The 15,701-nt window shown below is 39.1% G+C and overlaps 1 protein-coding gene across 1 annotated transcript in view; it reads left to right on the forward strand.

Annotated features, from left to right (window-relative positions):
- The window catches only part of LOC139767082 (protein CEPU-1-like), a 283,063-nt gene that overhangs the window by 136,447 nt on the left and 130,915 nt on the right, over positions 1-15,701 (forward strand). Inside the window, exon 3 of the mRNA XM_071696053.1 lies at positions 10,713-10,870. Coding sequence (XP_071552154.1) covers positions 10,713-10,870 — 158 coding nt within the window. The remainder of the gene's footprint in view (positions 1-10,712; positions 10,871-15,701) is intronic.

The raw sequence follows: 15,701 nt of genomic DNA on the forward strand, positions 1-15,701 counted from the left end.
TGACATGAAGGAAAAAATTAACCCTAACTTTTTGGCCTACATTTTTATCAGGAATTTAATTACATTTTTTGCGTGTTTCAACCACTCGAATACGCCGTACAAATGTAATCTCCTCCCGTCGTCTATTCTGCAATAAAAGCGAAGTCTGGAATTACAGTGGACGCGAGGTATGCAGCTTCCCCGTGCGACACGATTGCCATGGGATTAAATTCATCATAGAGTAATGTTGACTTGTGGGTTAAGCATGGGGCCATTAGCAAGGAGAGGCTAGTTGCCTGGTACAGGGGCGATGCAAGAATGTCAAGTGATGGTGTAGTGAAGTACTCCGCCACACGTACGGTAATTCTGCATCAGATTAACGTTGTTTTAGGTGATTTAGCTAATAATGATTTCAGATTCTAATTGTGTCTAAACTGGGTTGGAAATACCTGGAAAACACACTTTTACGGTGATCATGAAGCGAATATATACTCATACTGGAGGAATCTATCGCTTATCTATCTATCTACCTATCTATCTATCTATCTATCTATCTATATATATATATATATATATATATATGTATATATTATCCCTGGGGATAGGGGAGAAAGAATACTTCCCACGTATTCCCTGCGTGTCGTAGAAGGCGACTAAAAGGGGAGGGAGCGGGGGGCTGGAAATCCTCCTCTCTCATTTTTTTTTAATTTTCCAAAAGAAGGAACAGAGAATTGGGCCAGGTGAGGGTATTCCCTCAAAGGCCCAGGCCTCTGTTCTTAACGCTACCTCGCTAATGCGGGAAATGGCGAATAGTTTGAAAGAAAAGAAAGAAATATATATATATATATATATATATATATATATATATATATATATATATATATATATATATATATATATATATATATATATATATATATATATATATATATATATATATTAGATATATACAGAGAGAGAGAGAGAGAGAGAGAGAGAGAGAGAGAGAGAGAGAGAGAGAGAGAGAGAGAGAGAGAGAGAATGAGAGAGAGCCATAAGACTATGTTCATGCATCTAGTTATCACATGCAATCACATGCAGACATCCTACAGCCATGGATGGCATCTCAGGACTCCCTGGCATGACCTGAACCACGACGCTCGGAGGAACTTAATGAGAGAAGCAGCAGCTGATGCCCAGTCAACACCATCACCCACACTAGGCTCCGTCTACTGCTGTGGAGTGCAGGACTCCCTCCTCGTCTACAGCAGAAACCTTACATCATGTCACCTTCTACAGCCTTGTGAAAGATGAAGTAGGATGGTGTGCAGTCCTCAGGTCAAGAAGACGGATACCTGAGACACACACAAGGTCGATGTGGTGGTGAAAATAACGTTTGATGGCGTTCCGTTTTGCCGGTGATGAGTTAACCTGGTATTTCCTGATCAAAGGCACTTTCAGTTCATGACTGTTGACTTTTGTCCCTCCGTGTACGTGTTACCATACCATGAAGTCAAGTTCCTTCACTTAATGAAAGAATGACATTTTATCCTTCCTTCATCATCGTGAGAACACATATCTCCCTTATGTGTCCTATTTCATGTAGATCCAAAGCCATTTTTTCACCCATGGGCTAGATGATGCGTGTATATTACGTAACTTTGTCATTCATACAGCCACTCGTCTGGTGACTTCTGGGGGAGTAGCTATTTCCATCAGTTTACCTTCTATATATACCGAGCTACGAAGACGTTTCGTGGCTGTTCATAAGACAATGTATCGTTGAAATCCCTAACCTCAGAAACCTTACTTGGTTAACTTTTTAAGGATAGATTATCAGGTTCGCATTCGCCTTGTTTACAATGAACTGTGTTTCTTCTCGATCTAATCTAAGTTGAAGCTTGATACGCGCGGAGTATTCTTGTCTGAGCTAAATCAAGTTATCTCTCGTGCTCTCTAACAACATAAGTGTTCGGTACATTACAACATAAGAGACAGAAGTCTTAGTTATGTCTTTGTTCCATACTGGTGTACACATGTACTACATATCCATCTCTTGACACTAAGGTAGTGAATTTACTGGCTCGATATCTCCTTCGAATGGGACTCAGAGTATATTATAAAGCAAATTCGGGGCCACGTGTGTCCCCTTTCTCATGGCCCCTAATTGAGAATCATGTCTTCAGTATTTCAACTGTTTGATAGTGCCATGGCTGGCGTTCCCACTACAGCCGTCCCCAAAATCACACTTGCCACACCCACCATCCCCCACACACACAAGAGAATGCAATAAAGCCAAACAGCATTCACATCCAACACAATGCACATTGCAATTTCAACAGCTGCCTCATCGTGCCACGTACCATTTGCAAGCTTGCCCCGTCCATCGCTCGTTGCTCCTTCGTTAGTGGATAACACTAGCGTTGGCACTCGTAGGGTCCAACGAGGGTTTGTTTCAAAGTTCAGCAATTATATTACACGTTAAAACACTTGGTTCTGGAAAGATAACAGCGAGAGGCTCATACTCGTAAAGCCATACAAGGGTCAGTTTCAAAGTTCAGTAATTGTATTACACGTTAAAAACATATGGTTCTGGAAAGATAACAACGTGAGGCTCATATGTCCAAAAGGTAAAACGTTGACTGAATTTCGAGGATAAGTTTAGAGGCAGTGATTAATATCACTGCTGAGTGGTACAGAGGAAATCAGTCAGTGTGTCACTGTTTCCCGTTTTCAAGCACTGTATAGATTCCCAATACAAGTAAGGTATAGTTATACACTTTTTTCATTATCATGCAATGTATGCATGATGTGTTATGCTTCATCTACTGTTCGAAAGCCGTAGTAGAGAGTGTTTCTGATATGTGATAAGATGAGAATTCCGTCTGAATATCGTCTGGTACGCTGACTGTTGTCTAATATTCTGTTAATTCAGCAAGAACGTCATTTTATATTCAAAAACTATAGTAAGAATATTGCCTAATATTCAGGTTATATGGGAAGCATATCATTTTATAGGCAGGTGCTAGCAGAGGCATATTTTCCAGCATTCAAGTATTTAGACAGGAATATCCTCCAATATCCAAGTGAGGCAGTTGAGAATTTCATATAAAAATCTGATCCGAGAGTATAATGTTATGCAGCACTGAGGCACTGAGGAATCAATGGGATGTGACCTACAGTCGCCTTAGTAAGAAAATTCTTAAAACCTTTATACTTCGACACCAATAAGGACGAATACTGATATGATATGAATGTACGATCCAACATTATAGTTTTCTGCCGAGAGAGAAGAATTCCTTCGAATGATATTCTCGTCTGTTAATTTGTATTACCAATAGATATCCACGTCTTGCAGTATAACATCCGTCAAAACCTTTAAGGTGTCTGTGGTGTGAAGTTCTCGAAACGTTCATTACTTGTGGCAAAGACATTGTAAAGATATCGTCTTCCCTCAGCGAAAGGTCTTAGAACTCACATAACACGAAGATTAAAGATTTCTTCTGCACTCATTTACAGTTCTCCGTACTTGCGTAACTGGATGGTTTAGGGTTATCGTTTTCTATCCTTTTCCCTTCTCACAGAGGCATCTCTTGCACGCCTCCTTCGTCATTACAACAAGTAGAGTTAGCGAAATTAAATGTCATTCATCCATGCACCACTAGAAGGAAGACACGTGTTCGTACCCGCGTATAGTGAACCATTACATGTTTCATTGTAGACTGGCAGACGTGACATATAATTGGAGAGGAGATAAGGATTACGTACCTGGAACTCAACCATAGTTTCTGGAAATCGAGGTTCCATGCGGCTACTTAAGGCAACATTGATTTAATGCCGGAGACTCATGCAGCACTGTTCAGACAACCGTATCTTCGAGCGAGCCCATCGTTACCCTATCAGACTCTGATATTTTCTTCCCAATGCTCCTTAACGCACTGAGGACCTTCATCGAGGTGATACAGAGAGATGAGGGTAAAAACATTGGCTTGTAGCATTGTGTTCTCACCACACATGTCACATCGTCCCAGATACCACACAAACGCGTCTTTATCAACCTGCACTTTCAGAAGTCCTCCGTACTATTCATTCCATCTGTTATTCACAATCATTTTCTCTTGTTATGAAGTTCGTATCTCTCCTACTCGCTGTCGCTACCATTGTTCACCTTATACTCTACACTTCCTTCGGAAACGTTTTCGTAATATCTTCAAAGTTCACCTACATATCTATGTTTCTTTCATCAAACCCATTTTGAACCTTACAGGTTCTAACCTACCTCTCCTCCGTGTCTTTAGAAAGGGATGGTATAGGTCCTAGAGGATGCTTTTCAACCTTCCGTAACCGTACCTCTAAAGCTGAACGACCATACGACACGCGGGAAATACATGGATGATATTTCTCCTACACTGTCCTCATGCGAGATCCTGTAATATTTGTGGCAATATCCTCAAAACCACCATCGGTGCATCTTTCATACGCATTGACCGCATTCCCTTGCAAGTTCATAAGTTGTATCCCCAGATAGATACTGTGCGAGGGTTTACTGAACAAGGACACTGAGGTGGAGGGCGAACAAACTCACACTATGGAAGGGTATTGGATATCGCCTCTTTCACCTCAAGTACCTCGAACTAACATACCTGGAAGGTTAAGGTTAGCCTCAGTTCACAACTCTGACTTCGAACTCACATAAATGGATGGTTGAGGGTGTCTTCTCAACCACGCACAGTACTTCGTAACTGGAAGTACTTTGAGAAGCTAGTAACTGGAAGTTGAAGGGTGTTATTGTCACTCACCTCGGGCACCAGCAGTCATTATGTCCTGTTTTCATCTGAAACCATGGGAAAAATTACTAACTTTCCCCGCGAACTGAACTTTAGATTAAGTTTTCCAAAAGCTAAGAATTCTGTCCTCCAGAGATTTTTTAGACTATCCCAAAGAAACCGTTTACCAGACCGAAATAAAATAGTTTCGATCGTTCGATTATACATACATACATATATATATATATATATATATATATATATATATATATATATATATATATATATATATATATATATATATATATATATATATATATATATATATATATATATATATATATATATATATATATGTGTGTGTGTGTGTGTGTGTGTGTGTGTGTCTGTGTGTCTGTGTGTGTCTGTGTGTGTGTGCGTGTGTGTGTAATGTTTACCTTACCATCAACACATGACGTTGGTCTCGAGTCAAAAATTACTGTCAATTGAACCTGCTGAACTCATAGGAAGGAGCACCGCCTGGCGGGATTCCAAACTTCTCGGGGGAAAGTCCACGATCTCTTGAAAACCCCTTTAGGGAGTCTTGTTGATGTGGGAGTTTGGGAGTGAGGGACGGCGTTCTAATGGATCGGCTCTGGTGAAGCTCTTAGTGGAGGGAGTCATGAGTGAGGTGGGTTGTGGAAAGGGGGGGACACAGCGGTACACTGACTTCATAGAGGGTTGACAGCCTGGCAGTGAATGACTAAGTGTTCATAGGAGGGAGTTTTGCCATCACCAGTGCTGGACACCACTCCCTCTGTGAGTCCTGATCAATGCTAGTGGAGATATGGTTGTTCAGGTTGAATGAGGCGTTGCTCATGATCAAGACACGCTTCGAATTATAGGTTCGCCGTCAAAAGCTAAGTGAACAAAACCCACACACACACACACACACACACATACACACACACACATACACACAAACACACACACACACACACACATGCACACACGCACACACACACACATAAAGGGCTCTCTGGTGTAGTGTTTTTAGCGTCACTGACCATTCTTTATGCACGGGCCCACCCTCTCTTGAATCCTGAGATAGCCAGTCAGCCCACAACCAACCCAGCTGTTCATCCTATCTGATCGATAGATAGGTACCTGGTTAGGCTGGTGTGTGCGTGTTTTTCTTCTTTTGTGTATGCATATACAAATAGGAGTAAAGATAAAGTACACATGCAAAACATGTTTAGATATGGGGCAACACGAGAGCAAGACTCTCTCCCCGTAACAGAGAGAGAGAGAGAGAGAGAGAGAGAGAGAGAGAGAGAGAGAGAGAGAGAGAGAGAGACTAAACTTCATACATCATTGACCATGATGGATACATGTGGAAGACGTGTGACTTACTTTAGTCAACATTCGCTTAAGAACTCCATCTCAGTGACAATAGTGGGAGAGACGTAATGACACTATATTCCTGTAACTTGTCATGTGCAGTGAGGGATACAAAGGCTAAGCACACTCGATAATACAAGATCTTTAATTCCAAGTTCCCTTTGGATTTACTCATTACAATATCTACCTGAAAAAATTCAGATATCACACTTCTCTCATTTGGGGGAAATATTCAGATATCAAGTCTCTGAAATCTGGGGTAAGAACATAGATATCAGTGTTGAAAAACCGAAGCAAACTGAGATAACAGAAGACTATAAGTATCATTACCACGTTATAGGAGACAATAGTACTCCTTAACCGGGCACAAGCGCATTCGAACCCCATTATTCCCTAGGACACCTTCATGAAAGTGGAGCATCAACTTGGTTAATGTAATAAGTTCTAAAGAGGAAAAGTTGGGTTTTAGTTTTTATTTGCAAAGTTATGGAGGAGACAATTTACCTGAGAAAAGAGGATGATATCTGATCTTACCTTAACATTTTTGTTCATTTTGATGGTGACTTTATGAAGACACACCACCTCCACCTCCTCCTCGTTCTAACCTCATCTTTAATATCATACAACAACCTCGTCAGAACAGGATTAGTCCTATTATCTTTTTTTTTCGAAGCATTACCTTCCTGAAGATCTTTCCATCTCTATAATAAATGAGGCGTATTAATTTACATAATAATGGAATTTAAATATGGAAGATCACCTCTCTGATGAGCGAGGCATCATCTTGGTTGCATGACAGAAGCTATTGTCTGTATGTTGGTGGGGTTTTTTTAAAGTCATCGACCACCGGACGATCATCACCACAGAGAGAGAGAGAGAGAGAGAGAGAGAGAGAGAGAGAGAGAGAGAGAGAGAGAGAGAGAGAGAGAGAGAAAGAGAGAGTATCTGAGATGGAATGTAGTGCGCACATAGCAAGCATTCTTGAGCCAGCTTTTCACATCATACATGTAAAGCCAAAACTAGAATACGCTTCTCAGATTTGGTCACCGCACGTAAAGAAGCTCAAAGAGCTTACAGAGAAAGTCCAAACGAGGGCATCAAAGGAGACGCCTGAATAAAGAGAGCTAAGTTTCAGAGAAAGACTGGAATCCTTAAATTTCCCCACTATGGATGAGAGAAGGGTAAGGGGTGACCTGATCACAACCTGTGTGTTTGTAAACCAAATTGTTAGGTTGATCCGTAGACAGTAGACTGTTCTTCCAAAGTTGTAGGGACACAGCAGTCAGACGATATGAGAGAGTTGAGGAAGATACGTTAGAAAGCGAAATACTTACGTTGCATGAGAGCCGTGGTTATAAAAAGCAGTCTGACAGAAAATGTAAAGTTGTAAACGTGTATAGCATGCAAAAATTTAAGCTTTGAAAGGTTGTACAGCACCATAGAATGTTCCATGATGGGACCCACAAGTGTAATACACCCTCCCCGTTCTTCACAAATGGGTAGTTACACTCACTATCTACTGTTATGTATTAGATTCATATATGCAAACACACACATACATACACACACACACACACACACACACACACACACACACACACACACACACACATACTTTTTTTTCCCAAAGAAGGAACAGAGAAGGGGGCCAGATGAGGATATTCCCTCAAAGGCCCAGCCCTCTATTCTTAACGCTACCTCGCTAACGCGGAAAATGGCGAATAGTATGAAAAAAAAGATATATATATATATATACATATAACAAGAAGGTACAACAAGTTAACTATAATTTCACGAGACGATGTAACGTGTGTTAGTTCCGGAGGGACAGAAATAGTGGAACATAAGAGTACTTATATATTATTACGGTTCCCTAAGTGAGGTTTTTCAGGAGGAAAGATAGAAAATTGTGACGTCGAGGCAAACTTCCAGTCATTTAAAACAATATCAAAACTCACAAGCTGCTTCGTACTTATCCTGGCGTATTACGCTTCACTTAGCTAGTTTGTGGTCCAGCGAGCCTCTCAGATGGAAGAGAAGAGAGTCCAACAGGTTCCAAAACATTCTGAGTACGTATGTGGAATATGTTCCGAATGAAGCTCCTTTGTAAGTCTGCGACACGATAGAGGTTTGGATCGCCTCACACACGACCACGACTTCTCAAATTTCACCCTCGTTCCTGCTGATCAGATGCCCTTCTTCACAGCGGCACATTTACATGCTTGCCAGATCTACATATTGATATCCTCACGTTCCAGATGCTACGTCAGGGTTTCCTGTCGTCCATCGTTCTCCAAGTAAAAGCTTTGACACGAGATTAGGAGGAGAGGGAGACGTGTAGTACACGTAGACTTTGGCGCATGATCGCACGTTCCTCGACGACTGGTAACAGTGTTCCAGCTGACTGAAGGACGAGACCAGGATTCACTTATCTGGCTACAGTGCGTCAGCCAGTCAGCCATGCCCTCTGAGGCGTATCCAGCTACAACCGCTGTTGTCGTGTCGTTGTTGGAGTTATTGAAACTTACCTGATGGTTATGTGAGTAACCGTGTGTGTGTGTGTGTGTGTGTGTGTGTGTGTGTGTGTGTGTGTGTGTGTGTGTGTGTGTGTGTGTGTGTGTGTGTGTGTGTGTGTGTGCATGCATACATGCTCCTGTGTTTGTATGTACGTTCTTGACGAAGCCTCTTTCCACGATCTAATGACTTTTCTCCTGAATCAATAAAACACTACAAAGAGTGTAAAACGAACTAAGAATTTTCTACCCCTTGATTTTTTATTTCTTCTTCTTCTATCTTCTCACAAAAACAGTTATATTTTTTTTCGTGCTTGCTTTCAAATGCGAATGACAAGTGAAGAATAAATTTCACCCCGAGTCTGATCCATTGTCTCATCATGTCAACCGACACCTTGCACGCGCCGGGTGCATTAGCGACTTTTTCCCTCAATTTCCTCACTGTCTCCGTCTGTGAAGCTCTCATTATGCACTTTGTTTCACACTCGAATGCGAGCATTATGCCCTCACTCTCATCAAGAGGATGTCGCTCAGCGACCATAACCCAAAACCCATTAACGTGTCTAATCCCTTCTTTTCGACATGGTGTTTTTTTTTTTCCATTCTTTCTCATTCCAGAATGTTTCCTGATCTTAGGGGAAAAGACAATATGTTTTAACCTCATCTTGACCAACGACTACCGTCACTTGACGTAGTGGCTGATCAGATCAACACATGCCTCCTCTTCAGAGGAGCCATGATCAGCTGTCCTTCAAGAGCTTTGTTGACACCATTCTCCAGTGGTGATGTTTTTCGCCCTCAGACACTTCTTCCTTGAATCCCACAGACTTGGCTATTCATCAACAGCGTCCTCTTCTCAAGAAACTTGGCAACAATCTTTCGTTCCTAACAATGTTTTCTTCTTTTCTCACTCATCTCCTAGGCCATTAATATCTCATTTCTCATTAGTATGTTCCTTACGTTTTTTTCTCATTTATCTGTTGACTGTCTTTCGTGGAACATACATTCTTCTTTTCTTCTTTTACAATGATCATCTTTGATTTCGAATGCGTCTTGTGTAGAAAATTCCCAATATCCGTATATAATGGCGTCCTAGCTACGTCTCTTCGTTATATATCAACTGACTGTTATATTTCTCTCTTGCGTCTCCCCTAATGATGTGATCATCACACGAAAGTGCACTTGGGAACTTATCGTGTTTCATTTTCCCTGTGGATTCATAGGAATATATATATATATATATATATATATATATATATATATATATATATATATATATATATATATATATATATATATATATATATATATATATATATATATATATATATATATATATATATATATATATATATATATTCATTTAATTGTGCGTTTATCCCGCCCATACATCTAGCCATGAACTTTGACTCATGGAAATCAGATTATGCCATCAGTAAGTTCAAAGCGCAAACACGAAAGCACCTACTCGCACGACCCCAACCTCACTCATAAACGAATTAGTCCCTCCTGCGCCCACACAGACAAAGCTCTAATCTATTTAGAGAATCCTTGCACTATCTGCAATAGGGAGAGTCCCCCATGCCATACATATCTGACACCAAACATTAGCAAGGCTCTGTCTGGTGGTTTTTCTCTGCCACTTATCAAGTTATCCTTTGATTCTTGACTGATGGGACGTGTCGTATTACCCTCACCTCACAGAATTGTTCCCTCTACCATCCACACACACACACACACACACACACACACACACTAAGGTTGCCTGGAGAGGAGAGGAATTCAGCCAGTGCCTTACCTTCTCTGCTACATGGGGCAGTGCCAGACAAACCACTAACCCAACCGAAAAAGTTAGCCCCTCTATCTCCTCCGCTGTGAGGAGCTCATGTAAAAAGAGGAGAGGAAAATCCTTCCCCTGTTTCTCAAGTCCTAACTACTCCCATGCAATAATTTCCACCTATCCAAAACTAACTCCCCTCCAGCCAACCCAGCGTAAAAAGACTCTCACCCATCTGCCCCTTTTTAGGTGTTCGTTCAGAAGACTAACCATTACCCTCTTTCCCATCATCATCTTCTTCTTCTTCTTCCCTCCCAGGCTGGAAGGAGCAGACGGACTGGAAGGAGGAGAGTGACCGGGGTGGACCTCCACGACGCGGACCCCACCTCCTGCCAGGCTTGCCATCCAATATATCAGTCACTGCTGGTCGACTGGCAACGCTACCCTGCAGAGTGGCCAACCTGAAGGGACGAGCGGTGAGCCTCCCTCACACTTATTATTCCATGTTGACGCTGCCATGGACGCCATTGATAACTTGCTGTCATGTATGAGATAGTGAGAAAGTGTATAGGATAAGAAATAGTAGATAGTAAGAAAGAGAGGATAGTGAGAAAGCGTAGGGAGTAAGAAATAGTAGATAGTAAGAAAAGGTAGATAGTAATGATCATATTAGTACTTTTCATGCTCATTCTTTTGCTATGATCCCGTGCAGTAGTATGCAAATATATAGATGCATGTACTAGAGTGAATCCCTATGTTTTCATCCAATGACACGGAGCACACATACACACAGACACACAAAGGTATTACGAAAAGGCTATATCATCCCTGCTAGTGATTTTGCTTAGAGAAACAAGGTGCCCAGTTGAAAACGAGCTTGATCATTGTAGTACAAAAGTGATTACTGAACTCACCACTTCAAATAAACTGACTTCCATGAAATGAAGGTACAGTCATTCATCACGCAAATTCATTCTTATCAAAAATATGCGTCAAATCCGACGCAATGAGAGATATGAATACGAAAAAGATATCAAACCATATCATACATCAAAAAGCATTCTTTATAATTCATAGAAATCAACCTTACTGACCGCGCCATTACTTTACTTTCAAGAAAGTGAAAGATAAGTAGTTGCGGGGACATTAACCATTTGGTGTAGAAGTTCAGACCGAAAGTGTTAGATGATATACGGTATTGTAGAACATTCATATGGCGACACATATCACAGAGTTTTCACTGCGAACCTGTCCAATGAGAGGAACATGTTGCCAGTTGGATATCAGCAGCACCTTAGCAGGTTTTGCTGAGTCCCTCTCAACAGCACCTAGGGTTCTGCTGAGTCCCTCTCAACAGCACCTTAGCAAGTTGAGCTGAGTCTCTCTCAATAGCACCTTAGCAAGTTGTGCTGAGTCTCTCTCAACAGCACCTTAGCAAGTTGTGCTGAGACTCTCTCAACAGCACCTTAGCAAGTTGTGCTGAGTCTCTCTCAATAGCATCTTAGCAGATTCTGCCGAGTTCCTCTGAACAGGTTCTCAAACTCGTAAGAGCTTCTGCAAGGTGTCTCAGCTTCATGAGCGAGTTTGAGGAATCGTGGAGCGTCTCCCTCGGTCCCATGGACTGAAGGTTCATCACATCTAACGCCCGTATGACCCAAAACATTTCCATAATGCTTGCATGGGCTCAGATGATTACCCATGACGACCACAATATGCTGGGCAAATATCTGGGTGCAAATACCATCGGCGTCATTCACAACATATAGGCGCTGCGCCTGAGGATGATCTAAGGTTGATTTTGAGGAAGATGTTTACATACGCGTGTATATATACATTTTCTCCTCTAGGGAAGGGAAGATCTACACAGATGCTTTGAAATATCTGGCTCTTTATTTCTCTGTCTATCTGTTTATTCTCTGTCTCTCTATCTCTTTAGAATATATATATATATATATATATATATATATATATATATATATATATATATATATATATATATATATATATATAAATATATATATATATATATATATATATATATATATATATATATATATATATATATATATATATATATATATATATATATATATATATATATATATATATATATATATATATATATATATATATATATATATATATATATATTCCTAAGAATCCAAGGGGAAAATGAAACACGATAAGTTCCCAAGTGCACTTTCGTGTAATAATCACATCATCAGGGGAGACACAAGAGAGAAATACAACAGTCAGTTGATACACAACGAAGAGACGTAGCTAGAAAGCCATTTGGTAAACATACGATATATATATATATATATATATATATATATATATATATATATATATATATATATATATATATATATATATATATATATATATATATATATATATATATATATATATATATATATATATATATATATATACATATATATATATATATATATATATATATATATGATATTGCAGGGTTAATTATGTAGGGATCATATTCTGAGAGAAGAGAAGCAGGTTCGGTTCGGATAAAACATCTTTTTTCAACTTTTTCCGGACACTTGAATCCTCTCCACCTCCAGGATTCCCATCATTCATTGTCAGGGCAACTTCCGGGCACCTTTCTTGTGCTAATGAGTTCGACCATCGTAATTCAAAACTCTCTTTCCTTTCATTCTCCCTTGTCTTGCATTCACCTACCAGCACCAAACTCTCTTTAAACTCGTATTCACCCCAGTACTGTATCCAGATAATTAGTTAACAGTCTCAGAAAACATTTACCCTCCCCTCCATCACATGTACCCAAAACCAGACTATCCAGCTACTGTCTCTTACTTTCTCCCCTTAGTTAATCTTGGATTTGATCACATCCAAACCACAATTATCATATGGATTCATAGACTTGCTTTTTAAGTTTTTTTTCAGTGTCGTTTAAGCTCACATTTCACACTCACACTTCCGGGACTTTTTTTTGTTACGTTTGATGGGTTTTATAGATATGAGTCTCGTTCACCATACCTTGATCCACGCCTGCTAAATGAGCTGGAGATAACCATTAATGGGTCAAATGCACCACCTTCACCACACTCTCAGAAACTCTGAACCACTTTGCTCTGATCACACGCAATGTGGCTGCCAGCCCGGTTCACTAAAAGCAGTATCAAGGTCTATTTTACATTCTCCTTTCATTGGTTTGGTTGAACCCAGCTTGAGAGGAATCAGTAGTACTTCGCAGACTTAAGGCGATTAGAGTGTATACACATATGTATCAGTGATCTTGAACTCCACTTGCAAGCTGTAATACCATGTGAGAGTGATGTCACGTTCAAAGAGGATTTGTCACCGTCAGATATTTATATATATATATATATATATATATATATATATATATATATATATATATATATATATATATATATATATATATATATATATATATATATATATATATATATATATATATATATATATATATATATATATATATATATATATATATATATGAACGAAGTGCTTATGAACGTACACTTTCATAGAACATATGAACCCTTGATCATAGCTCTTTCTAATACAGGATAGTATAAGATTCAATTCTTTTTTTCTTTATGTGTACTAATTGCTTCCTGTGATAAAAAGATCACTCTAGTGAGGGTGCATACCAGCCAACATCCTTTTATGCAACTTCATTTATACATATGTATATAAATGTATATATATATATATATATATATATATATATATATATATATATATATATGTATATATATATATATATATATATATATATATACATATATATATATATATATATATATATATATATATATATATATATATATATATATATATATATATATATATATATATATATATATATATATACATACATATTGATATATATATATATATATATATATATATATATATATATATATATATATATATATATATATATATATATATATATATATATATATATATATATATATATATATATATATATATATATATATATGTGTGTGTGTGTGTGTGTATGTATGTATACATATATACACACTCTCAATAATATTTAATCATAAAGAAAAATCTGAACAAGCAGCGTGGAAAATCTTTTCTTATCTTGAATACTTTTCTAATATTCTATGATCCAAAATTCACTGACGTTTCTTTAAAAGAATTCTTCGAAATACTCCCAAAGTTTGAAGCAGTAGCTTATCCTGGATATTAGGGTATCAATATGCTATGATGAGGGTATTCGGATACAATTCTTTCTTAAGACGTCGTAGATGTAGTCGTGGTATCATACGACGTTTCGGGTGATCTAAAGACGTTTAAGGTACGAAGGTATAAAGTTTACCTCATGGTGTTGGGGATCCCTGTTCTTATCTTCATCATGAGGGGATTATTAAGGACTCCAGGTGTGTGAACATTCCCTGTAGCCTTGAATGAGTGCAATGCATAATCTGGATCAATCTTGTTTAATCTCACTGTAACTTGGTAATTAACATCGTTAATCGAAACATCATCTGCCTTCAACTTTGTATTGATCATTCGGCAAGGAAAAGTTTAAACTCCTTATGTATTCCCACTTACGTTAGTACAATACTACACGGTTCTTAAGTGAGACACAAAAGAAGTTAGTTCATTTCGTATCGAAATATTATACCTCTTAGTATTAGTGTAATTGAAGCTAATATTGTTCTGTGATTCAACATGGCCCAGGGAATCATTTATCTGGGCCTAATTTACAATTTTAGATTGTTCGTCGAGTAGTGTTAAAGGGGATGGGGGAGGATGGAGGTTTCCTAACTACCTGGGGCCTGGTCAGTCACCTCAGGGGGATCCAGTCTGTCCCAGTTCAATGGAATCGCGTTACCCAACCCTTCCACCAATTGACCCAGATGCGGAGGGATGGGAAAGCATCCTCTCCCTGGTCTCGGTCAGTGACCTGCTCCTGACAGGAAGAGCAGGTGTGAAATTCCTTTACTATTTGCGTGAGTCCGATGGTGCTGCTTCTGCTGCTGCTGGTTTTGTGCCGCCTCATGTTGGGGGTAAGGGATCCCAGTTTACTGTTGTTGTTTCTTGAGTTATTACGGTTTTTCATGGTGTCATTTTAGAGTCTGGGTTTGTTCCTATGGTCTGTGCTCAAAGTGAGTGGTTTAGTTTGAGTGCGTTTCATTTCTTCGAGAATTCTACAACTAGCATGAAGAACTTTGTGTTGCAAGACTTCTTATGTCTGGGCGGTGTGTGTGTGTGTGTTTTGTTGGCTCGATTAATGATGTCGGAATTGGAGAGACCATTGTC

This window comes from Panulirus ornatus, chromosome 59 (assembly GCF_036320965.1).
Source record: "Panulirus ornatus isolate Po-2019 chromosome 59, ASM3632096v1, whole genome shotgun sequence".
Taxonomy (NCBI): domain Eukaryota; kingdom Metazoa; phylum Arthropoda; class Malacostraca; order Decapoda; family Palinuridae; genus Panulirus; species Panulirus ornatus.